Source organism: Carcharodon carcharias, chromosome 3, assembly GCF_017639515.1.
Source record: "Carcharodon carcharias isolate sCarCar2 chromosome 3, sCarCar2.pri, whole genome shotgun sequence".
In the NCBI taxonomy this organism is placed as follows: domain Eukaryota; kingdom Metazoa; phylum Chordata; class Chondrichthyes; order Lamniformes; family Lamnidae; genus Carcharodon; species Carcharodon carcharias.
Genome location: NC_054469.1, coordinates 52824182 through 52850603, shown reverse-complemented (window position 1 = coordinate 52850603; position 26422 = coordinate 52824182). Strand labels below are relative to the sequence as shown.

General features: G+C 42.3%; 1 protein-coding gene across 8 annotated transcripts in view; it reads right to left on the bottom strand.

The window, feature by feature from the left end:
• mpp7a (membrane palmitoylated protein 7a) overlaps nucleotides 1–26422 on the bottom strand; it is a 519275-nt gene that overhangs the window by 258226 nt on the left and 234627 nt on the right. For all 8 annotated transcript variants that reach the window (XM_041184801.1, XM_041184806.1, XM_041184807.1 and 5 more), the window contains one exon: nucleotides 1040–1117. In XM_041184801.1, coding sequence (XP_041040735.1) covers nucleotides 1040–1117 — 78 coding nt within the window. The remainder of the gene's footprint in view (nucleotides 1–1039; nucleotides 1118–26422) is intronic.

The window sequence follows — 26422 nt, the reverse complement described above, 5'->3', positions numbered from 1 at the left end:
ATTCTACTTGCTAACATTTCATTCCAATATACACCAAAGTAATACCAGTTTTTCTTTTCCTGCTTGGCAAGAACCCTCACCATCCACAGATAGCCAGGCAAGATCTCGAACTCAGTGTCCGGTACACAAGACCTGAATCCTCCCATTCTTTGAAGCTGCATTAATACACCAAAGTGCATCAGCACCTCATTGTTTGCAAAGTTATATATACAAGATCTCCACAGGAGCAGGTTTAGGATTAGAAACTCCATTTTGGGTGGGTCTTTTATAAAAGAGGAAGTGAAACATCATCAGCTATAAACATGAGGAAAATCTTTCACCAAAAAACCTGATTCATGAAAAGCTCTGGGTTTCGGGCAAAGCTTCGTACCTGGTGTTCAAAACTTCTTCCCTACCCAAACAAAAGAATGGAAAATGGAAGAAGCAATTTATCCTTTTTTTTAAACCATGAACCCAGCTGGAATGCAATTTCAATATTTAGGCAATAGCAACATGAGTGATGGACCACAAAGGACATATTGCTGCTAATTCAAAGAAATGGGGCACAACCTCAGTTAATAATTATATCATCAATAAATTTCCAGTTGCATGCATAATTTTCTTAGAAAAAATCCCATAATAAATCATATCTAAGCATTCTGGTAGGAATGAGATGCAAGTTTTACTATAGCTATTTAATGTCTGACTTATTCACCATGTCTGTCATTTTACCCATGCTGCCGCTTGCTTTATTATGATAGATCTATACTTTTGTATGTTTTTCTTCTGCTGTCTAAAACATCATGTTAGTTGACAGCTCTCCCCTGTATAACTTCATATGCCATTCATATTAAACAATATTTGTGTCAAACAAGGGAAAAGCCTGATATTCCTCCCGCCTTCAACAAGCAGATAACAAAAGCTAAGAAAATCCGTTATACAGCTCTATTGGAAACAAAATGAGTGATCTTACTTCACCTCACATAACTATTAATTCTAAACAGACACTTTGAATGCATTCATATCCAATGATCTCATCACAAAGATGAAGGACACTTACATCGTCTGCCAAAGTGGCTGCATTATGAAGAATGGGTGTCGGACTCTGTCTCTCATACTGCTGAAGCTTTTCATGGATCTGGAAAGCAATCACAGAATGTTTAATATAATTTATCCAGTAAGGAGGAAATAGGGCAATATAATCTCACTGAACAAAAACAGAGGTTTCTGTGACAGAAAAAAAGAATCATGGAAACCTAAAGAAGTCAGACATATAATGGTAATTCATCATAAGTTTCACCAGTGGAAATAAAAGTACAGCATTCATATACAAATCACCTGGAAAAAATGTTGAGAATGCAGTGTAATCACAAATGAATTTTACAAGTTACAAAATATTGAAAAGCACTTACATCCAAATTTACTTTGGGGCCATTTGAAATTGCCTCAAGTACTGACTACATACTTTGTACCATAAAATCATTGGAAATTCCCAACTTGTGTTTTTCATGAAATAAGAACAAAAAGATATAAAAGCTGGAAAAACTCAGCAGGTCATGCAGCATCTGTGGAGAGAAACAGTTAACGTTTGGGGTCGATGACCTTTCATCAGATCCTATGTTTCATGTCCTGTACTCATTTAAATGTAGTCAATTTAATCTATTATTTCTTTGTGCTTTTAGTTCTATACATGACCGCAGGAAAAAAAATTGAAAGTCCACCAACTGCATGCATCTGAGTCATAACGAAAATCCATGGAATTAGCAGATTTGAAACTTGTGTTTCTAAAGTTTTTGGCAACATAGTTGAAGCTCCGTTATAGTGGATGACATCTGTAGTAATATTTTGAATACATCTGGTTCAGTGCTTTGGAATTTAGTGCCTAATGGGAACCCAAGAATTTTTGTCTTTGCTACTGCTGACTAAAAAAGGACAGTACACCGCCAATACAGTAAATAATGGTCATACAAGCAAAGCAACACTTTGCACATTTCTATAGATGATAATGCCTAACAAAAATGTCCCCATAGGCACATTAGGCTCAGACAATATATTCTGAATTCAATTTATTTTCTGTGCGTTGTATTTTGTGCAAGTTAAAGCATGTCTGGCAATTCATTAAGAACAGCTGATTCTAGCTAGACCAGATCTCAAGTATCTCTACTGCATCCCCTATACCATTATTGAACATTGGCTCTCGTTTTAACCCAAGCTGTGTACCATCTGGAGCTAAATTTCTCCTCTGGCCTGTCTCTTTTTTTCAGTGGCTGGGTTGCACTGCTCCTTACTGCTGTTGACCTAAATCAAAAATAAATCAGGTACTCCCTACAGAGAATCCAGGGTTTTGACACATACAGATGATTACCTCTGCAAATTTCAGTTATATTTTGGGCTATTTTTCAAAATAATTTTTTTTAAGTTGACATAATTGAAATGGTGAACACAATGAAGGGAACTGGTAATCCTGGTAAATTTTTCACTGAGGGTTTCAAATACGACGGAACTGGAGTTAGAAATTCAAAAGTTGGAGACAAGAGAAGGGAAATGAGGAAGCACCTTTTAAGTCAAAAGCTAACAGTCTAGTGGAAAAAGCTCTCTATTATCATGATTGATAGTGATTGCAGACATTTATCCCTCTGAATTAAGAGGGCTTTCCTGATATCTGTTCTAAATTTATTGTTATATTCTCAAAGAATTGCTGTAGAAAAAAATTAAATCTGTTCTTTATAAGCCTTTGGCTTGGAATTACGTAGGAACATAGGACTTAGGAAGACTAGGCCCATCGGCCCTTCGAGCCTGCTCTGCCATTCAATCAGATCATGGCTGATCTGGTTGTGGTCTCAACTCCACTTTCCCGTCTGCCCATCGTAACCCTCGACTCCCTTGTCTATCAAAGATCTATTCAACTCAGTTTAATAAATTACGTGACGTACCCTCTGCTGCTTTCTGAGAAAGAGAATTCCACAGACTAACAGTCCTCAGAGAAAAAAAATTCTCATCTCCGATCTTAAAAGGGAGACCTCTTATTCTTAAACTGCATCCCCTGGTTCTGATCTCTCCCACAAAAGGAAACATCTGGTATCTACCAATCAAGTCCCCTCAGGATTTTACATGTTTCAATAAGACCACCGCTCATTCCTCTAAACTCCAGTGGGTATGGGCACAACCTGTTCAACCTTTCTTCATTAGGCAAACCCTTCATCCCAGGAATGAGTCAACTGAACCTCTCTGAATAGCTTCGAACACAATTATATCCTTTCGCAAATCAGGTGACCAGAACTGTACACCGTACTCTGTTTGTGGTCTTACTCTTGCAGATGCCCCCTAAATTGCTTCCTTTGTTAGAAAAAAAAAGCTATTTGGGAGAAAAATACGAGTGTAAAAGCAATTAATAACATTTTAATATCCAAAAATGTCAAGCCAACTGAGATGTAATTTCCAGGAAATAAAAACAGAAAATGCTGGAAAAACTCAGCAGGTCTGACAGCATCTGTGGAGAGAGAAACAGAGTTTTCATTTCAAGTCTGTATGACCCTTTTTCAGAGCTAAAGAGAAGTAGAAATGTGATGAAATTTATGCTGTTTAAGGGGGGGTGGAGCAGGTGAAGCTGGATAGAAAGCCAGCAATAGATGGGGGCTAAGGAGAGATTGACAAAGATGTCATGGATAAAAGGTAAAGGCCAAAGGAGGTGCTGATAGTGGCATAAAAGTAGGAAAGCATAACGTGTTAATAGCAGAACAAGGGTAAGCACTTTGTGAAGGAACAACAGGGAACAAGTAACAGACGGCCCTTTTTGGGGTGGGTTGGGGACAAAGGATGGAAAAAGAGGATAAAACAATGAATGAATAAAAATAAAAATAAGTGGATAAATTTTTTTTAATAAAGTGTTAAAAAAGGGGTCAAGATAGAGGAGAGAGTTCATGGTCTGAAGTTGTTGAACTCAATGTTAAGTCCAGAAGGCTGTCAAGTGCTTAATTAGAAGATGAGGTGCTGTTCCTCCAGTTTGTGTTGGGCTTCACTAGAACTTGCAGCAGGCCAAGGGTGGACATGTGGGCATGACAGCAGGATGGTGTGTTGAAATGGCAAGCAGCAGGAAGGTCTGGGTCATGCTTGCAGACAGACTGAAGGTGTTCCACAAAGCGGACTCAGTCTGTGTTTGGCCTCCCCAAAGTAGAGGAGACAGCATTGGGAGCAGTGAATGCAGTAGGCCAAATTAAAGGAGGCGCAAGAAGTGCTGCTTCACCTAAAAGGAGTGTTTAAGCCCTTAGAAGGCAAGGATGGAGGAGGTAAAGGAGCAAGTGTTGCACCTTCTGCGATTGAATGGGAAGGTGCTGTGGGGAAGGAATGAGGTGTTGGCTGTGATGGAGGAGTGGACCAGGGTGTCCTGGAGACAGAGAGGTCAAGGAAGGGAAGAGAAGTGTCGGAGATGAATCATGTGAAGGTGGTAGAGGGGTGGAAATCGGAAATTTTTCCAGGTCCAGACGAAAGCATGAAGTGGCACCAAAACAGTTTCGACGTACCGAGAAAGAGTTGTTGGAGGGGGCTGAGTTGGACTGGAACAAGGAAGTTCCACATACTCCAGAAAGAGACAGGCATAACTGAGGCCCATGCAGGTACCCATTGCCACACCTTTTATTTGAAGGAAGTGAGACAAGTCTAAGGAGAAATTGTTTTGTGAGAGAACAAGTTCAGCCAGATGGAGGAGTCATGGTGGATGGTGACTATTTGGGCCTCTGTTCAAGGAAGAAGCAGAGAGCCCTCAGGCCATCCTGGTGGGGGGGATGGAGTGTAGAAGGATTGGACATCTATGGTGTCGGTTAGGGCCAGGAAACTGGAAATTGTTGATATGACGTAGGGCATCAGAGGAATCGCAGATGTAGGTGAGAAGAGATTGGACAAGGGGAGAGAGGGAATGGAGTCAAGATAGGAAGAAATGAGTTCTGTGGGGCAGGAACAGGCTGATACAATAGGTCTACTGGGACAGTCCTGTTTGTGAATTTTGGGAACGAGGTAGAAGCGGACTGTCCGGGGTTGGGAGACTACGAGGTTGGAAGATGTGGAGGGATTTTCTAGCATTTTCTGTTTTTATTTCAGATTTCCAGCATCCGCAGAATTTTGCTTTTATCTTAGCGTGTAATTCCCAGGACTATTCTCGCAAAGACTGGAAACGATCTGGTACTTTATCGCCACTAGTGATAAGCTTACAAAGTGTTTTGCCACCTCAGCTGCCAATTCCGACTCTCACTTATTTTTTTACTCTTGGATAGATTCCATTTGAGACCAGTACTTTAGGAATCAAGAGGTGCTTGCTTCTTTATGACAATTTGATAGCTGACCATTATTTTCTCAATAAATTGGGATGCATCACTTACCACACTTGCAACTGGATGGGAAGTATCACTGTGGTCTTCTAAGCAAGTAAAATTTCAAAGTTCTATTATATTGCGAAGTTTAGTTAGCTAACTACACCACCTTCCTGGAGGCTTTGTTCTCAAGACTTGCCAAGGTACTGCACTGTTGCTTTTGTGTAAATGCCTCTACCTAAGTCATTCCAAAACTTTGACACTGGCTAAAATAATTTTAAACCGTTCTATATATGTCTCTGCACATGAATAAGAGTCATTACTCCAGGGTTGAGCCCAAAACTACAATGTTCCCTCTATACCATTTCTAAGCCCTGTTCTTCTTTCTCTTTCTGCTATTCGCCCTTTGCTGGCACCATGTCTCACTCAATCCTTCACTTCACCCAATGTCTAAGACCATCTTTTATTCTGTTGCTGCCCAAGGCTAAAGACTCCCTTGAATAAGCTCAAAATTTCCATCTGCTTATCTTGATTAATGTTTTCCTCATACATTTTGCCTCTTCCACTATCCCCCATGTCAGCCAGTGAATCATCACCGCTCCATTGCGCCTTCCAGACGGTTGACTCCCTCAAAACCAAAGCCTGTCATCCATAACCTCAATGTCAATCTATCAACATCCTGGCACTAAGTGAAGCCTGGCTTACATGGGGTGATTGCTTCCCCCTCAGCAAAATGTCCAATCTGGCTTTCCATCACCCAAACTATTGTGTGGGTGGTGTAGCTCTTATTGGCAAGTTCTGCTTGGGGCTTATTTCTGCTAAGCCCACCATATCCATTCTCAAGCACCTTTCATTGCTCTTGTCTCACTTAAAATCCTTGTTCTGTACAACTCTCCCAAGTACCACCTTCAGCTTTCACAGTGGATCATTTTTTTCTATTGCTGGTGATTTCCACCTGTACCTAATTTCTTGTGGCTCTTCAAGTCATGGAATACATTCAAGGCCAGAGGCTTGGCCTAAATAGCCAAGTGGTTATGGAACTGGGCTTGTAACCCCAAGATCAAGAGTTCAAATCTCACAATGGCAAACTACAAAACAATGTAACTTCATCTGGAAACAGATGGAAACGTGTTTGTACTCGAAAGAGTTACAAGATGCTTCACTGCTTGGCCTAAATAGCCAAGTGGTTATGGTACTGGGTTTGTGACCCCAAGATCAAGAGTTCAAATCTCACAATGGCAAACAATGTAACTTCATCTGGAAACAGATGGAAACGTGTTTGTACTCGAAAGAGTTACATTCAAGGCCAGAACTTGGCCTAAATAGCCAAGTGGTTATGGTACTGGGCTTGTAACCCCAAGATCAAGAGTTCAAATCTCACAATGGCAAACTATGAAACAATGTAACTTCATCTGAAACAAATGGAAACGTGTTTGTACTCGAAAGAGTTACATTCAAAGCCAAGACAGACAGATTCTTGAACAGGCAGTAGAGTGGAGTTGAGGCCAAGATCAGATCACTCATAACTTTACTGAATGATAGAGCAAGCTTGAGAGGCACTATGGCCAACTCCTGCTCCTATTTCTTATCACATTCTCTGTGTACTTACCATAGAAAAGTTAGTGCACAGAAAGAGGCCCTTCAGCTCATCTTATCTTATCTGTGCCAGCCAAAAGATAAATTAAAAAAAAATTAACTGCCCATTTTAATCCCACCTCCCAGCACCCAGTCCGTAGCCTTACAGGTTACAGCATTTCGGGTGCAGATCCAGATGCCTTTTAAATGAGTTGAGGGTTTCTGCCTCCACCACCAAACCAGGCAGTGAATTCCAAACACCCACCACTCTCTGGGTAAAGACGTTTTTCCTCATGTCCCCTCTAATTCTTCTACCAATCACCTTAAATCTGTGCCCCTAGGAAACTGACCTCTCTTTCAGGGGAAACAGTCTGCTCATAATATTGTACACCTCAATCAGGTCACCCATCAGCCTCCTCAGCTACAAGGAAAACAACCCCAGCCTATCCAATCTTTCTTCATGGCAGCAATTTTCAAGCCCTGGTAATATTCTTGTAAATCCCCTCTGTACTCTCTCCAGAGCAATTAATTCCTTCCTGTAATGTGGCAACCAATATTCTTGTTGCAGACGGTCATCTCTTGGCATGGATGTGCATGAATACAACACTGCCCTTGCCCCCCAATCAGCCCAAGCACGAACGCCATTCAGGCCCTGCTGCACATAGACGCAGACTGCCTCAATATCTGAGGAGATGTGAACGGTGCTGAACACTGTAACAAGTGTCAATGTTAGTTGTATGCCTATCCTAGTGCTGGTTTGACATAATGGACTAAATTTTAATTGAAAAAAACAGTGGATTCAAGTTAGGTTGGGGATTAAAGTGTCAGAAATCTGTTTTCCAATGGAAACCTGCCTCCACTCTGCTCATTTCTGGCTTTAACTGAAACTGGAAATTGAGCATGTGACCATGCCACCAAAAGGCTGACTGTAGCTTTCAATATGATAAAGAGGGTGTTAGCATCATTACCATTCTGTTTTTGAAAATAAACGCTGTTAGTCAGATTTCCTGAACATTGAAGGACCCAACAAATTCCTCCAGGCAAGTGGATTGAGGAGCTAAATGCCTTCACATTTACTCCCTGGATGCAGATGCCTACCTGAAGAGCCCCAGTGATTGGGGTCCCCTACAACGGTCTTGCGACCTGCCCCGAGGCACCTGACCTCTGTCCTTCTCCCCAACGATATCCCACTCTACCCACACCGCCAGGCTGAATCTCCCACCAGACCACAATCCTATTCCCCACCACCAAACCCCAACCGCTCTCCCGCACCACCCCCCACCCACCCCAAGCTTTCTGCTCTCCCCATCAAGGCCTCCGACCTTACCCCACAGGATTCAACCTACCCCTGCAGGATTGGCAACTCCCTCTGTTGCCACCCCCACCTCTGATTATGCCCATCCCTCTGATCACCTCCCCTTCGATTAACACTCACCCCTCCAATCACCCCCTTCCAGCATCCTCCCCTCCAGTTTAACCCCCACCCCACCTCTGATGACCCCTGCTTTCTGGCATAGACTTACCCACAGTTGTGACAGTCAGTGACTGGCTCTCTGCCCAAACGGAGGCCCAACTGTCAATTAAGCATGGCCTCCAGATGGGGAACCAGTCACTGTCATCACGAATAGATTGGGTGGAATCCTAAATAGTGGGTTCCCCTTGACCTTATCTGATCCTAGCCAGTAAATATTCTGCATAATCCTAGTCCAAAAGCTGGCTAGACATATAATCCTGTGACAAGATCATATTTATTTTCATGAATCTTGTCTTTGATGTGCAACACTTTATATTTACCCATGTTAAAATCTCTCTCCCAAACCTTTGCCGATCTACTTGATTAAAGTCGAGCGAGAAACAGGAAACTTCCCTTTTGCATCCATCAATCACCCAAACATCACTGATGTTGGCAAAAAGTTTTCTGTCAACACCAACTTGCTTTATACCATGCCTTTAATAAACGAAAAGTGTCTCAAAACACTTCACAGACATGGAAGGTAAAATCACTGAGCCAAATAGGGAATTGCTGCCAAAGGTTGGGGAAAAGAGACTGGTTTTAAGAAGAACAAAAGGCTGTAGGGGTAGAGAGAGAAGCAGGGAAGTGAGGAGTGGGGTAGACAACTGCGTAGGAGAGGAAATGTAAGTAAGGGGAAAATACCTAGCGGGAGGCCTGGTTGACATAAATTAGGCAACTCCCTTTACCGGGCTACCAGTGCACCAGGTTTCACTGGACAGGCTGGACACTTTCCCCCACAGCAGATAAAATTACAGCAGTGGCAGGAAGAGGCCCTGAAGAGACCATTAATTGGCCACTTAAGGGTTTCAATTGACCCATGTGCAAGCGAGCATCCACTTGTACTCATTTAATCTCACCCCTCAATAGCCACAGGTACTTGAAACTTGATAATCTCGCATGGCCTTGATCATCGGCAAAACCATCTCTGACAACTCTGTCGTCTCCCTTCCCAACCTGGATGTTGCGGGAACCCAATTACATTGACCATCTACCCAGGTTTTCTTGATGGCCTGAAATTTCAGGGGGTTTTTGACCAGCAGACTGTCAGTGTTTGCGTCATTATCTCTCTGAACGTAACCTCTTTAGGCTTGAGCATAAAGCAGATTAACATAGAAATCCTCATGTTGTGGTCTGTCATTCACTCTGCCTCAGGCTGTGGACCACCAGAACCACCCATCAGTGAAATCAATGTGGCAATATCTCATCACAAAATAAAAGAAAAGAATCATAGTATCAGAAATTTACAGCATGGAAAGAGGCAGTTCAGCCCACCATGACCATGCTGTTAGACAAGGAGCTATTCAGCCAAATCTCACTTTCCAGGTCTTTGTCTGTAGTACAGCACTTCAAGTGCATATCATATCAAAGTACTTTGTAAATGTTATCAGGGTTTCTGCTTCTTCCACACTTTGAGGCAGTGAGTTCCAGATCCCCACCATCATGACCTGGATGAAAAAAAACTCCCCCTTGAAACCCCTCTAAACTTCCTGCTTCTTAACAAAAATCCATGACCCTGATTATGGACCCTCAACCAAGGCGGAAAGGGTCTTCCTGTCCACCATCTCGACCACTCATAATTTTATACGTGTCAATTAGGTATCCCCTTAGCCTCCTCTGATCCAAAGAAAACAACCCTTGCCCAGCCAATCTTTCCTTGTAACTAAAATTCTCCAGTCCAGGCAACATATCATCTCCTCTGTACCCTCTCTAGTGCAATCACATAGTGAAGCATACACACCGTATGCCAGATGTGGCCTTGTGTTTTATAAAGTTCCAACATAACCTCCCCACTCTTCTATTCTTCACCTCAGTTAAAAAAGGCAGGTATCCCTCATCTACTTATCCAGCCACCTTCAGGGATGTGTGAATAAGCACTCCAAGGTGTCTCTGTTCCTCAATACTTCTATTTCATCTGAAAACTTCTTAATCATCCCTCTCCATTCAATTCCAAATCACTGATGTGAGCCCTCCACAACTCCATTGGTAATAGCCTTCCAGTCATTAAAAAACCATCAAGCATTACCCTTTGCTTGGTGCCTCTGAAACAATTTTAGATCCAACCCCCATTAGAGGTTCAATGGGTTGTAACAGATTTTAACAGTGATCCAAGCAGTAACTCCTGCTAAACATCCCAACTAACTGATACTTGTGGAATGTTGTTAAATGTTTCCATGATTATTAATAACAATATTTTCAAATTATATTTTTAAATAATTAAATACCTTTAAAGTGTGTTCATGATATTTCAGCTTCTACTTTAATCCCCTGTTTACATGCCAATCTTTATTTTGCAATCTGTGAAACTTTGATTCATTTCTCGGTTGGTTGTCTCAAATGTAACTGGCTACTTAGGTAGGTTAATAACCTCACTGCAGCTGAAAGCTGGGAATCCCCATTAACCTAAGCTACAATCAATTGCACAGGATCATGGAATCGTTGAGGTGCAAAAGGAGGCCATTTGGGCCATCTTGTCTGCACCAGCTCTCTGAATGACCAACCAACCTAGTTCCATTCTCCCACCTTCTTCCCATAACACTGCACATTCTTGCTTTTCAAATAACAATCTAATTCCCTTTTGAATGCTTTGATTAAGCATGCATCCACTGCACTCTCACAGGTAAAGCATATTCCAGACCCTAATCACTCGCTGCATGAAAAAGTTTTTTTCTCACATCACTATTGCTTCTTTTACCAATTACTTTAAATCTGTACCCCCTCGCTCTCAATCCTTTCACGAGTCGGAACAGTTTCTCCCTATCTGCTCTGTCCAGAACCTTCATGATTTTGAATACCTCAATCAAATCTCCTCTCAGCCTTCTCTCCTCCAAGGAAAACAGTCCCAACTTCTCCAATCTGTCTTCATAACTGAAGCTCCTCATCCCTGGAACCTTCTCATGAATTTCCTCTACACTCTCTCCAATGACTTCACATCCTTCCTAAAATATGGTGCCAAGAACTGGACACAATACTCCAGCTAAGGCTGAAATAGTGACTTATATACGTTCAACATGACCTCCATGTTTATGGACTCCATGCCCCTATTAATAAAGCCCCAGTGTACTGTTTGCTTTATTATGAACTCCTCTGTCAACCTGTCCTGCCAGCTTCAATTACTTATGCACAAATAGACCCAGATCCCTAACCCTAACCCTAACCCTCCCTAACCCTAACCCTAACCCTAAGTTGGGGGAAATGCAAGTGAAATGCTGCTTCACTTGAAAGGAGTGTTTGGGTCCTTGGACAGTGAGGAGAGAGGAAGTGAAGGGGCAGGTGTTGCATCTTTTGCGTGGGCATGGGGTGGTGCCATAGGAGGGGGTTGAGGAGTAGGGAGTGATGGAGGAGCGGACCAGGGTGTCCCGGAGGGAGCGATCCCTATGGAATGCCGATAAGGGGGGTGAATGGAAGATGTGTTTGGTGGTGGCATCATGCTGGAGTTGGCGGAAATGGCGGAGGATGATCCTTTGAATGCGGAGGCTGGTGGGGTGATAAGTGAGGACAACGGGGACCCTATCATGTTTCTGGGAGGGAGGGGAAGGCGTGAGGGCGGATGCGCGGGAGATGGGCCGGACACGGTTGAGGGCCCTGTCAACGACCGTGGGTGGAAAACCTCGGTTAAGGAAGAAGGAGGACATGTCAGAGGAACTGTTTTTGAATGTAGCATCATCGGAACAGATGCGACGGAGGCGAAGGAACTGAGAGAATGGGATGGAGTCCTTACAGGAAGCGGGGTGTGAGGAGCTGTAGTCGAGATAGCTGTGGGAGTCGGTGGGTTTGTAATGGATATTGGTGGACAGTCTATCACCAGAGATTGAGACAGAGAGGTCAAGGAAGGGAAGGGAAGTGTCAGAGATGGACCACGTGAAAATGATGGAGGGGTGGAGATTGGAAGCAAAATTAATAAATTTTTCCAAGTCCCGACGAGAGCATGAAGCGGCACCGAAGTAATCATCGATGTACCGGAGAAAGAGTTGTGGAAGGGGGCTGGAGTAGGACTGTTTTTGTTTTTGTTTTTGTTTTGGATTTCCAGCATCTGCAGTTTTTTTGTTTTTAACCCTCTATTTCCTGCTGCTCAGCCAATTCTGTATCCCCATATTGCTACTGTCCCTTTAATTCCATGAGCTATAGCTTTCCTCACATGTCTGCTGTGCTGCACTGTATCAAACACATTTTGGAAATCCGTGAGCACCACATCAACAGATTGCTCTCATCAACCCTCACTGTTACCTCTTCAAAAAACGCCAGCAAGTTAGTTAAACACCATTTTCCCTTAAGAAATCCATGCTGGCCTTCCCTAATGAACCTGCATTTGTCTATGTGACTATTAATTTTGTCCCAAATTATTGTTTCTGGAAGCTTCCCCACCACCAAAGTTAAACTGACTGACCTGTAGTTGCTGGGCTTAGTCTGACACCCTTTTTTGAACAAGGGTATAATGTTCACAATTCTCCAGTCCTTAGGTACCACCCCCCCAAGTCTAAGGAAGACTGAAAAATTATGGCCAATGCCTCCGCAATTTCCACTCTCAATTATCGCAGTATCCTTGGACACATCTCATCCGCTCCTGCTGCCTTATCACCTTTAAGTACAATAACCTGTCTAATGCCTCCTCCTTTTCAATTTTAAACCCTTCTAGTGCCCGAATTACCTCTTTTTTTTTTACCATGGCCTAGATAGCATCATCTTCCTTGGTAAAGATGATGCAAAGTATCCATTTAATACCTCGGCTATGTTCTCTGCTTCCATTTGTAAATCCCTTGTTGGTCCCTCATCATCCCTACTCCTCCTTTTACCACCCTTTTACTACATATATATTTAACTGCACAGTAAAAGAGTTAAAGTTCTCACCACACAGACTGCTAGATCTCTCAGTCCAGCCTTCTTCAAGGTCAGTGGTGAGTTCCTCACTTCACTGCGAATCACAAAATCTGGGCCATTGACTCACTTTCAAGTCCTGTGCCAGAGGATAGACCACCATCGCTGAGAACATCATTTAATCCAGTGGAATGTTGGATGAGTTGTAGTTTCTGGAGTTCAGAGATTGGAAGGGTGATAAGACATTCGAGAAACAAAGCAGGAGTTTTGGCTCCTGTGCAACTGAGGTGGGCTGTGGTAGGTGAAATTGTGGATCTGTCAGTATTGGTATTCAAAATGGGGTGTTTGAAACCAAGCTTTGGGTCAAGAATCAGGGGATACATGAGAAAACAAGCGGTTAGGATTTGGAATCCGCTGCCTGATTTTAAAATTAGAATCTTTTTTTCAAATTCCTCTATGCCTCACCGCTCCCTATCTCCAATTTCATTTAGTCCTACAATCCTCCCAGATATAGAACTATAGAAAAGTTATAGCACAAGAGGCAGCCATTCAGTCCATCTTGTCCATGCCAGCCCAAGGACACCCAGGTGCCCTTTCTAATCCCACCTTCCTGCATCCGGCCCATAGCCTGCAGCTTACAACACTTAAGGTGCAAATCCAGGTACTTTTTAAAAGAGTTCAGAGTTTCTGCCTCTACCACCAACTTGGGCAGCGAATTCCAGACACCCACTACCCTCTGCGTAAAAAAGTTCTTCCTCATGGCCCCCCTACACCTTCTGCCACTTATCTTGAATCTATTTCTCCTGGTTCTAGAATTCTCCATCGAGGGAAACAATTTTATCCTGTCCACTCTATCTATTCCCCATATAATTTTATACACCTCAATCAAGTCACCTCTCAGCCTTCTTTGTTCTAAGGAAAATAACCCGAACCTATCCAATCTCTCCTCGAAGCTACTCTTTTCTAAACCTGGCAACATTCTTGTAAACCTCCTCTGTACTCTCTGCAGAGCTATTACATCTTTCCTTTAATGTGGTGACCAGAACTGCACACAATACTCCAGTTGTGGCCTCATCAGTGTTTTATACAATTCCAACATTATATCCTTACTTTTATATTCTATACCTCTGCCAATGAAGGAGAGCATTCCATATGCCTTCTTTACAACCTTGTCTACTTCAACTGCTGCCTTCACGGACCTGTGTACTTGTATGCCAAGATTGCTCACTTCATCTAACCCTCTTAGTATATTCCCATTTACTTTGTAATACCTGAACTGTTTGACCTCCCTAAACGTATGACCTCACACTTCTCTATGTTAAAATCCATTTGCCATTTTACCGCCCACTCCACCAACCTTTTGGAGATTTTGGCAATCCTCTACACTATCCACTACCTGGTCAATCTTTGTGTCATCTGCAAATTTCCCAATTGTGCCCTCCACGTTCTCGCCCAAATCGTTAATATATAACACAAACAGCAAGGGTCCCAACACCGAGCCCTGTGGAACACCACTTCCATTCACAAGGGCATCCATCGATCATTACCCTTTGTTTCCTGTTACAAAGCCAACGTTTTATCCAGTTTGCCACATTACCCTGAATCCCATGGGCTTCTACTTGCTTGACCAACTTGCCATGTGGGACCTTGTCAAATGCCTTGCTAAAATCCATGTACACAACATCCACTGCACTACCTTCCTCAAAGAATTCAATCAAATTTGTGAGGCAAGACCTTCCTTTAACAAATCCATGCTGACCATCCCTGACTAGTCCATGCCTTTCCACATGACAGTTAATCCTATCTCTCAGGATTGATTCTACTAATTTGCTCACCACTGATGTAAGACTAACTGGCCTATAAATATTTGGCATTTCCTTTAAACTAGTAAGGCAAGGGGGTGGGAACCAGAGCAATAGGTCAGCAGGTGAAATAAAGGACTGGGAACTAGTGAATATGGCCAGTAGGACTAAGAGGAAGAGCAGGCAGGGAGAAATTACTGAACACAGTGGGACGGGGGGTGTGAAATGCATTTACTTCAATGCAAGAAGTATAACAGGCAAGGCAGATGTGCTTAGGGCTTGGATTAGTACTTGGGACTAAGATGTTATTGCTATTACAGAGACTTGGTTGAAGGACGAACAGGATTGGCAGATAAATGTTCCAGAATTTAGATGTTTCAGGCAGTATAGAGAGGGATGTAGAAGAGGTGGGGGAGTTGCACTGCTGGTTAAGGGGAATATCCCAGCTGTACCACAGGAGGACACCTCAGAGGGCTCATGCAGCGAGGCAATATGGGTAGAGCTCCGGAATAGGAAGGGTGCAATCATAATGTTGGGGGTTTACTATAGGCCTCCCAATTGCCGGTGGGAGATTGAGGAACAGTTATGTAGGCAGATTTTGGAAAGATGTAAAAGCAATAGGGTTGTTGTGGTGGGTGATTTTAACTGTCCCTATATTGGGTGGGAATCACTTAGTGCTAGGGGCTTGGATGGCGCAGAATTTGTAAGGTGCATCCAGGAGGGCTTCCTGAAACAATATGTAGATAGTCCGACTAGGGAAGGGGCAATACTGGACCTGGTATTAGGGAATGAACCCGGCCAGGTGGTCAAAGTTTCAGTAGGAGAGCATTTCTGGAAAAGTAACCATAATTCAGTAAGTTTCAAGATACTGGTGGATAAGGAAAACAGGAGTCCTCGGGTTAAGGTGCTTAATTGGGGGAAGGCTAATTATAACAATATTGGGCAGGAACTGAGGAATCGAGACTGGAGACGGATGTTTGAGGGCAAATCAACAACTGAAGTGGGGGGCTTTCAAATGTCAGTTGATAAGAATTCAGGACCGGCATGTTCCTGCTAGGACGAAGGATAAGTATGGCAAGTTTCAGGAACCTTGAACAATGAAGGATATTGTGAGATTAGTCAAAAAGCAAAAGGGAAGCATTCATAAGGGCTAGAAGGCTGGGAACAGATGAAGCCCGTGGAGAATATAAAAAAAGTAAGAAGAAACTTAAGGCTATAAGGGGTCATGAAAAGTCATTGGCAACCAGGATTAAAGAAAATCTCAAGGCCTTTTATACAAATGTAAAAAGTAAGAGGGTAGCCAGGAAAAGGGTAGTCCCACTCAGGGACAGAGGTGGGAATCTGTGCGTGGAGCCAGAAGAAATGGAAGAGATACTAAATGAGTACTTCTCATTAGTATTCACCAAAGAGAAGGACTTAGCGGTTGATTTGTCTAGGGAAGAGTGTGTAGATAGCCTGGATCATGTTGAGATCAAAAAAGAGGAGGTGTTAGGGATCTTGAAGAATATTAAGGTGGATAAGACCCCAGGGCCAGATGGGATCTACCCCAGAGTACTGAGGGAGGCAAGGGAAGAGGTTGCTGGGGCCTTGACAGAAATCTTTGTATCCTCACTGGCTACGGGTGAGGTCCCAGAGGACTGGAGAATGGCCAATGTTGTTCCATTGTTTAAGAAGGGTAGCAGGGATAATCCAGGAAATTACAGGCCTGTGAGCCTTACGTCAGTGGTAGGGAAATTATTGGAGAACATTCTTTGTGACAGGATTTACTACCATTTGGAAGCAAATAGGCGTATTAGTGAGGGGCAGCATGGCTTTGTGAAGGGGAGGTCATGTCTCACTAACTTGATCGAGTTTTTCGAGGAAGTGACAAAGATGATCGACGATGGAAGGACAGTGGATGTTATCTACATGGATTTCAGTAAGGCCTTTGACAAGGTCCCTCATGGCAGACTTGTACAGAAGGTACAGTCGCACGTTATCAGAGGTGAGCTGGCAAGATGGATACAGAATTAGCTTGGTCATATAAGACAGAGGGTAGCAGTGGAAGGGTGCTTTTCTGAATGGAGAACTGTAACTAGTGGAGTTCCGCAGGGATCAGTGCTGGGGCCTTTGCTGTTTGTAGTGTACGTAAATGATTTGGAGGAAAACGTAACTGGGCTAATTAGTAAGTTTGCAGACGACACTAAGGTTGGAGGAGTTGCAGATAGTGAAGAGGATTGCCAAAGGATATAACGGGATATAGATCGGTTGGAGATTTGGGTGGAGAAATGGCAGATGGAGTTTAATCCGGACAAATGCGAGGTAATGCATTTTGGAAGGTCTAATACAAGTAGGAATTATACAGTAAATGGCAGAACCCTTAAGTGCATTGGCAGGCAAAGGGATCTGGGTGTACAGATCCACAGGTCACTGAAAGTGGCAATGCAGATGGATAAGGTAGTCAGGAAGGCATATGGCATGCTTGCCTTCATCAGCAGGGGTATTGAGTATAAAAGCTGGGAAGTCATGCTGCAGCTGTAAGGAACCTTGGTTAGATCACACTTGGAATATTGCATGCAATTCTGGTCGCCACATTATGAGAAGGATATGGAAGCATTGGAGAGGGTGCAGAGGAGTTTTACCAGGATGCTGCTTGGTCTGGAGGTTATTAGCTATGAGGAGAGGTTGGAGAAACTCGGATTGTTCTCACTGGATTGACGGAGATTGAGGGGCAACTTGATAGAAGTTTATAAAATTATTAGTGGCATGGACAGAGTAGATAGGTAGATAGTCAGAAGCTTTTTCCCAGGGTGGAAGGGTCAATTACTAGGGGACATAGATTTAACATGAGAGGAGAAAACTTTAGAGGAGATGTGCGGGGGCAAGTTTTGTTACGCAGAGGGTAGTGAGTGTCTGGAATTCGCTGCCAGAGGAGGTGGGGGAAGCAGGTAAGATAGTGGTGTTTAAGAGGCAACTTGACAAATACATGATTAGGAGGGAATAGAGGGATACGGACCCCGGAAGTGCAGAATGTTTTAGATTGACAGGCAAGATGATCAGCACAGGCTTGGAGGGCATGTTCCTGTGCTGTACTTTTCTTTGTTCTTTGATCCCTTTTTAAACAATGGAACAACGCTTGCATTTCTCCAGTCCTCCGCTCATCTAATTCTGACCTCTTCAGCATTCCTACTTTTAATTGCTCCTCCGTGGGTCTTCAGTCATCTCAGAGCCAAGCTCTGGAATACCCTCCCTCCACCTCTCCACGTTGTTTTCCTTCTTTATAGCACTCTGTCATGCCTACTTCAACCAAGTTTTTGTTCACCTGACCTAAAATCTCCTGATGTGGCTCAGTGTCATATTGCTGTTCACAATGCTCCTGTTAAGTGCCTTGGGATATTTTATTATGTTAAAGGCACTATATAAGTGTAAATTGCTGTTAATACAGCGGTTGAAGAAGATTCAATAGTAGCTTTCAAAAGGGAATTGAATTAATAATTGAAGGAAAAAAATTGCAGAGATATGGGGCAGAAGCTGGGGAGTGAGATAAACTAGATTGCTCTTAAGAGCTGAACGGAATCAATGGGTTGAATGGCTTCCTTCTGTGCTGTACTATTTTATGAGAACATGATTCATAGCATATTGATGGTAAGGGGCAGAAAATAAATCAATTAAGGGACAAGTATGAAGTAGATTACGTTTGACAAAGACTAAAGTCCACATTCCAGTGAAAAACACACACATACAAAGAGTGGAAAATGTAATTCTTGACAACTTAAGCAAACTGTGTTTAGTAGAGTGCCAGAGAGAGAACTAAGCGTCGCCAGTGAATTAAATCCAATTTGCAAAGTATTTTGAGACAGAGAACGGAGATGGCTGGACTCAAAATAGCACATAATAAAAAATGGCTGCTGGATAAACACATCAACATTCCTCTTAGTTTAAAAAAAAACTTACTTTGCCAAATAAAAAGAATTTGAAATCTTTTCAATATTTTCATCGAGAAAGCCAACACATTATCTTAATCTGGAAAATACCTAGTATTTAGAAAAATGTACTCTTAAAGTCATAATGTCAGCAATTTTTATTATTTCAATATATACTTGCCAAAATTTAGAGAAGTTTTGAATTTCATGTATTCTGATTATTGTTTATAGTTGTTCTGTGTGGGTGCCGTAACTAAGTTAATAAATGTCTGCTTCCTACAAAAATCTACAGGCTAAAATAGAACAGTATAACAAACTGTACAGTCACACCACAAAACACAGGAAAGGATGTCTGGAATAAGAAGGACTTGGAAAATCTTTCTTGTCTCCATAAATGATGCTTCAATAATCACATCCTTATGTAATATCAGTTGGAGGAAAGAGATGACATACAGTTAGTCCTCATTTATTAAAGTTGTGGTTGACTACTAAAAATTACAACTTTAAATGAAACAACTTTAAGTGAATCATAGATTGGCATAGGAATCAATGTTAGAGCAACAGTTAGGTTCCTTCTGACATTTCTCACCCAGAAAAACCAATGTGTAAGTTGAAATACTGTACTATACACATGCAGCACTATGCATGCCTAGCTAAAAGAACTTGCAAAATAAAATACATCACTAAATATAAAAGAAATACAGTATAACACAATTAATTGTTTTTTTTTAAATTACAATATTCACCTCTGTGCACAGTGCTTTGAGTGTGACCAGGCTCTATCTAGTGGCTAAAGTTAGTTGGTGCAGGTAGCAGCTGAAGTCCTGACTACTTGCACCAACTTCTGCCACGAGATGGAGCCCAGGACTTCAGTGCGAGTTCAGAGCGAAGCCAGGAGTGAAACCAGCAGGGGAGTCATGAGTCAGGAGCTATTGAAGAACAGAGGCCAGAAGTTGGCAAGAGCAGGGGTCAGCAAGGCCAAGAGCAGGAGGAAGACGGGGCGAGGCTGGAAGCACTGTGAGAAAAGTCATGTGAACAGACAGGCAACATAAGAGAAAGTCTTATGGAAAATGATGTTGAAGTGAGACAACGTTACGCGAGGACTTAGGGTAGATTATGTAATGTCTAGCATAGGAAACCCCATCACAAACCTCAAAAAGATCTTGTATCAACTACACCAAAAAAATTCAGTCCAAACAGAGGGTGTCTAGTCACTGCATTACATGTTAAACTGAATAATAGTCCAAGATAATTCTTAATAGGTTTCTCAGTGGAAATTATTGCTCAAAAGATTAAAAACAAGTCATGTATTACTAGTTACAGAATATTCAAAAAATTTTTTAAAACATTTTTTGAAACACTGCAGGATATTTAAAAGGGCATAGGTAAAACTAAGTTTTACTGATCCTGCAAGTATATTTTGAAAGATAACAAAAGTGACTGCTTATGCTGTTAAGGAACAGCAAAAAGCAGGACCACAAAAACAGTAAACAATTCAGACCAATTTATTCTGCCTCACTGAAAACAAAACCAAGCTTCTTTCGGTAAGCCTGCACTGCTTATGAACCAAAATTTTAACTGATGCATTAAGTATAAGATAATGTATTACACGGTAAACCATCTACCTTATACCAATAGTCTCGACATTGTAGAGGTATCTTATATGATTTACAATCTCCTGATGTTTCTGAAAAACAAAAAAGCACCATGATAAAATGAAAACAGAAAATTCTGGAAAAACACAGTAGATTTGGCAGCACCTGTGGAAAGATAAACAGAGCTAACGTTTCGAGTCAAATATGATTTTTCTTCGAAACTTCTCAGTTGGACTCAAAACGTTAACTCTGTTCCTTTCTCCACAGATGCTGCCAGAGCTGCTGAGTTTTTCCAGCATTTTCTGTTTTTGTTTCAGATTTCAAGTGTGCGCAGTATTTTGCTTTTATTAAAGTTCCATGGCTTCAGCTAAAAATAAAATTTATTCTCCATGTCAAGTAATTTTTTTCTGAACACAGGAATGAATCAATGGATGAAATTATAGCACAACAGTTAACTTTGAATGATATGTTGGGCTGTTCTGAGCTCAAAATTAAAGAGTTGTCTGAAAATTCTAAGTTAGCTCGTCAGGATTATTTAGCTGAAGTTATCTACTGTAAGAGGGTCCTAACTCACCTTGGCAACGTGTCCTCAAATGGATGGTTCATATGAGCGCCTTAAGTGGGAAAAAACAGAACAATCTACTTCTAAATAAGCCTCTGAATAGAGTGATGACAATCAAAATCAACATTAAAAATCATACTGGAGCACTATGACCATGTCATCAACTTGGCTGGATATTTTCCATCATCAAAACCCCTTCAAATTTTCATGTGTGAAACTTCACTGATCCAATCAAGAAGTTCCAGTTTCTCCTCTGTGCCCTCATAATTAAAACAGCTTATTTATTATTGGTACCATCTTGGTGAATCTTTTCTGTACCCTAAAACTGAATTTGATATTCTTGTTTAAATGTTAATAGTAATAGCATTCTAACTGTGGCCTAACCAATGATTTTTGTTAGTTTATTAAAAATATGCTTTATCCAGGAGTCGTGCTGCCTCCTCATTAAACTGGAGGCTCTGTATATTGTAGAGGCTGGATAAAAACACGTGCAAATAGCCACCTCCTTTATGGACTTCTAAATGCCACATTTGCAACTCTCCAAGATACCCTCCAACAGGTGCTGTTTGTGCCCTTTCTCCAACCAGAATAAAGGAGCTAAGAGAACTCCCATGCTGCATATTATCCTCGGTTTTCTGAAGGTCTTTAAGCAGGTTGTAGCAAAAATCCCATCAAATGTCCAAGTCAACAATACTGTGGACACTTCACATTTCCGTCAGATAACACCTCATACGACTGGTTGGGTCATGCACATCATTTAACTCGCAGCACAGGCATAAGGGACCGAATGTTTTGTAACTTTCACAATTTCAAGTGGAAAGAGCATCACAGGAGCACAATTTGAACTGGACCACCCTTGTGAAGGCCCCGCACAAAACAGCCACAAGAAGATTGCGAATGGCTGGCAGCAGTGCAGTAATTTGTTTGTTTTTTTTTTAAAAAGAGTGCTACAGAAGTGTTCCCTCCTGTCAGAGGCCGTAAAAACTAGGACCAGTACATCCTCGGTTTTCAGATGGATAAAGGAGATGGTTATCAACCTTTGACATATATATCAAAACAAGACGACAACCTTTACCAAATGAAGATATTCAGAGACCTTCCAAAGCCCAGGCAGTGCCTCGAACCACAGATTTAAATGAGTTTTCATTAAATTATATGAAATAGGAGGAGTAGGCTATTCAGCCCCTTGAGCCTGGTCTGCCATTCAATAAGCTCATGGCAGATCTGCTTATGCCCTTAGCTCCATTTCTCTGCCAATACCCCCCAGATTTTGTCATGGCCACAGAGTACTTTTACATATATTTTGAAATAATTACATGAGGCTGCCTGGTAGGAATGTCAAATTTAACTTGGACACTGAAGAACATTTTGTTTGCTACAGAAATCTTAGAGATTTAAGTGTTTTTCTCCTGGATTTTCCTTATAGGAGATGCTGTGGGAAGACTTGTGACCCTAACTTGGCATGCTTTCCTGCATGACCATTTAATCCTCTTTCAGCCACTTCGATAATCTGCTCATGTGAAAGGAGACTTGTAGACTTGTGCAAAGAGCAATAGAGTTCAAAACATAAAGTTCTGGGCCAATGGAAATTTACAACAAAGAGTTCCTGTGGTTGATGTAAACCTTTGAAACAGACAGATATTAATCAACTGTTCTTGGTAATTTCAAAAAAAGGGACCAAAGCTGAAAAGCTGCTCAGGTAATTTCAGCCTCCCATTGAAATAAGATCCAGCCAAGAAAAATTCTAAATTAATTTTCATGAGCAACGTGAAAGTGACTGACAGCAACTATTGGCGGAAATGAACTGGTCCACCGAGAGTGTCATATGCCATGTGTGTGAAAGGCAAGACATGGTATTGATTGGTGAAATTCAAAGGGTCAGACACATCCACTTTTATAGCTGAAGCTGTTCCATGAAAATGGGTGAAAATGCCTAACAATAAAAGTTTAACAATAAAGAGACAATTTTGAAATCATAGTAAAGGGCCCCTACCATGTATATGACATCATCAATTTTGTCAATTATAAATTAAACCGGAGATGTCAACAAAATCGATCATCAGCAAAGTGACGGAAGGGGTCATCAAAAATTCTATCATAGAGTCCCAGAGGTCTACAGCACAGAAAAAGGCCCTTCTTCCCATAAAGTTTGCGCCGGTCAAACAAGTACCTAACCATTCTAATCCCTTTTTTCAGCACTAGGCCCATAGCCTTGTATGCCTTGGCATTGCAAGTGCACATTCAAATACTTCTTAAATGTTATGAGGATTTCTGCCTTTACCACCTTTTCAGGCAGTGAGTTCCAGATTCCCACCATCCTCTGGGTGAAAAAATTCTTTCTCATATCCCCTCTAAACCTCCTGCCTATGTCCCTTGGTTATTGATTCCTCCCGCCAAGGGGAAAAGCTCCTTCGTATCTATCCTATCAATGCCCCTCATAATTTTGTACACCTCAATCATGTCTGCCCCTCAATCTCCCCTGCTCCAGGGAAAATAACCCCATTCTATCCAATCCCTCCTCGTGACTAAAATTCTCCAGCCCAGGCAACATCCTGGTAAATCTCCTCTGCACTCTCTTTCTCATGCAATCAAATCCTTCCTATAATGCGGATTCCAGAACTGCAGGCAATACTCTAGCTGTGGCCTAACCAGCATTTTATACAGTTCCAGCATAACCTCCCTGCTCTTATTCTATGCCTCGGCTAATAAAGGCAAGTGTCCCATATGCCTTCTTGACCACCTTATCTACCTGTCCCACTACCTCAAGGGACCGGTGGACATGCACACCAAAGTCCCTCTGATCCTCAGTACTTTCCAGGGTCCTACCATTCTTCATGTATTCCCGTGCCTTGTTTGTCATGCCCAAATGCATCACCTCACACTGATTCGGATTAAATTCCATTTGCCACTGATCAGCCCATCTGGCCAGCCCGGCAATATCTTCCTGTAATCTAAGGCTATCCCCTCACTATTTACCACCCCACCAATTTTCATGTCATCCGCAAACTTACTGATCAACCCTCCTACAATCAAGTCTAAATCCTTTATATATACCACAAACAGCAAGGGATCCAACAGTGATCCCAGTGGAACCCCAGTGGACTCAAGCATCCAGTCACAAAAACATCCCTCCACCATCACCCTCTACTTCCTGCCAATTAGCCAATTCTGGATCCAATTTTCCAAATTGCCTTGGATCCCATGGGCTCTTACCTTCGTTATCAATCTCCCATGCGGGACCTTATCAAAAGCCTTGCTGATGTCCAAGTAGACTACGTCAAATTGCCCTCATTTACACCCCTGGTCATCTCTTTTGAAAAATTCAATCAAATTGGTCAGAGATGACCTCCCCTTAACAAAACCATGCTGACTCTCCTTGATTAATCCCTGCCTCTCCAAGTATAGATTAATTATGTCCCTCAGAATTGCTTCCAATAGCTTCCCCACTACTGAGGTTCGACTGACTGGCCTGTAGTTCCCTGGTTTATCCATTCATCCCTTCTTGAATAACGGTACCATATTGGCTGTCCTCCAGTCCTCTGGCACCTCTCCTGTGACCAGAGAGGTATTGAAAATTATTGCCAGCACCCCTGCTATCTCTTTCCTTGCCTCACTCAACAGCCTGGGATACTTTTCATCTAGGCCTGGAGATTTATCTACTTTTAAGCCTGGCAGACCACTTAGAACCTCCTCCCTTTCTATGCTAATTTCTTTAATTATATCACAGTCCTTCTGCCTGATTTCCATACCCACGTCGTCCCTCTCACCTGTGAGCACCGACACAGTATTCATTTAGAACCCTATCTCCGTCTTCCAGCTCCACACATAAATTACGACTATGGTCCTTAATGGGCTCTATTCTTTCCCTAGTTATCCTTTAACTCTTGGACTTGTAAAATGACTTTGGATTTTCCTTTATTTTACCTGCCAATGTTTTTTTATGCCCCTTTTTTGCTCTCGTAATTTTCATTTTATGTTCCCCCCCGCACATTCTATACTTCTCTAGGGCTTCTACTGTTTTGAGCCCTTGGTATCTGCCATAAGCCTCCTTTTTTCTCTTTATCCAATCCTGTATATCCCTCAACATCCAGGGTTCCCTGGATTTGTTGGTCCCACCCTTTATTATTTCTGGAATACGTTGGCCCTGTCCTATCCCTATTTCCTTCTTGAATGAGTCCACTGCTCTGACATAGATTTACCTAAAAGTAGCTACTCCCAGTCCACTCTGGTCAAATCATATCTGATCTTATTAAAATCAGCCTTCCCACAATTTAGAACTCGGATTTCTGGCACATCCTTGTCCTTTTCCATAACAGCCTTGAATCTAATGAAGTTATGATCACTATCTGCAAAATGCTCCCCCACTGATACCTCTACCACTTGCCCGGCTTCATTCCCTAAAAGTAAGTCCATGACCATCCCCTCTCTTGTAGGATCTCCTACGTACTGGCTTAAAAAGCTCTCCTGGGTGCATTTTAAGAATTCCGCTCCCTCTAAACCTATCACACTATAACTAACCCAGTTAATGTTGGGGAAGTTGAAATCCCTTACTATTACCACCCTATTATTTTTACACTTCTCTGAAATTTGCCGACATATCTGCTCTTGTATTTCTCTCTGACTGTTTGGGGGGGGCTATAGTACACTCCCAGCAATGTGATTGCTCCTTTTATGTTTTTCAGTTCTACCCATATAGCTTCATTTGAGGAGCCTTCTAAGATGTCATCCCTCCTTACTGCTGTAATTGATTCCTTGATCAATATTGTGATACCCTCTCCTCTTTTACCTCCTTCCCTGTCTCGCCTGAAGACCCTACATCCTGGAATATTGAGCTGCCAATCCTGGTCCTCTCTCAAGCATGTCTCAGTGACAGCAGTTACATCATACTTGCATGTATTAATTTGTGCCCTCAACTCATCTGCCTTATTCATCAGACTCATTGCATTAGAATAAATACCATCCAACCTTGCCAAACTCCCTTGTGCTTAACTGGCCTATAATTTCTATGCCTTCCAGACTCACTTGCTCTTCTTTTCTAATTTTGGCTGTGCATCTCCCACTGCTGAACCTCCTTCTCAGGATCCCAACCCCCTGCCAAGTTAGTTTAAATACTCCCCAGCAGTTCTAGCAAATCTGCCCGCAAGGATGTTGGTCCCATTCCAATTTGAGTGCAACCCATTCGCCTTGTGCAACTCCCACTGCCTCCAGAAACAGTCCTAATATCCCAGAAATCTAAAGCCCTCCCTCCTACACCATCTCTCCAGCCACTCATTCATCTGGACTAACCTCCTATTGCTATACTCACTGGCACGTGGCACCGGAAGTAATCAAGAGATTACTACCTTTGAGGTCCTGTTTTTTAATCTGCTTCCTAGCTCC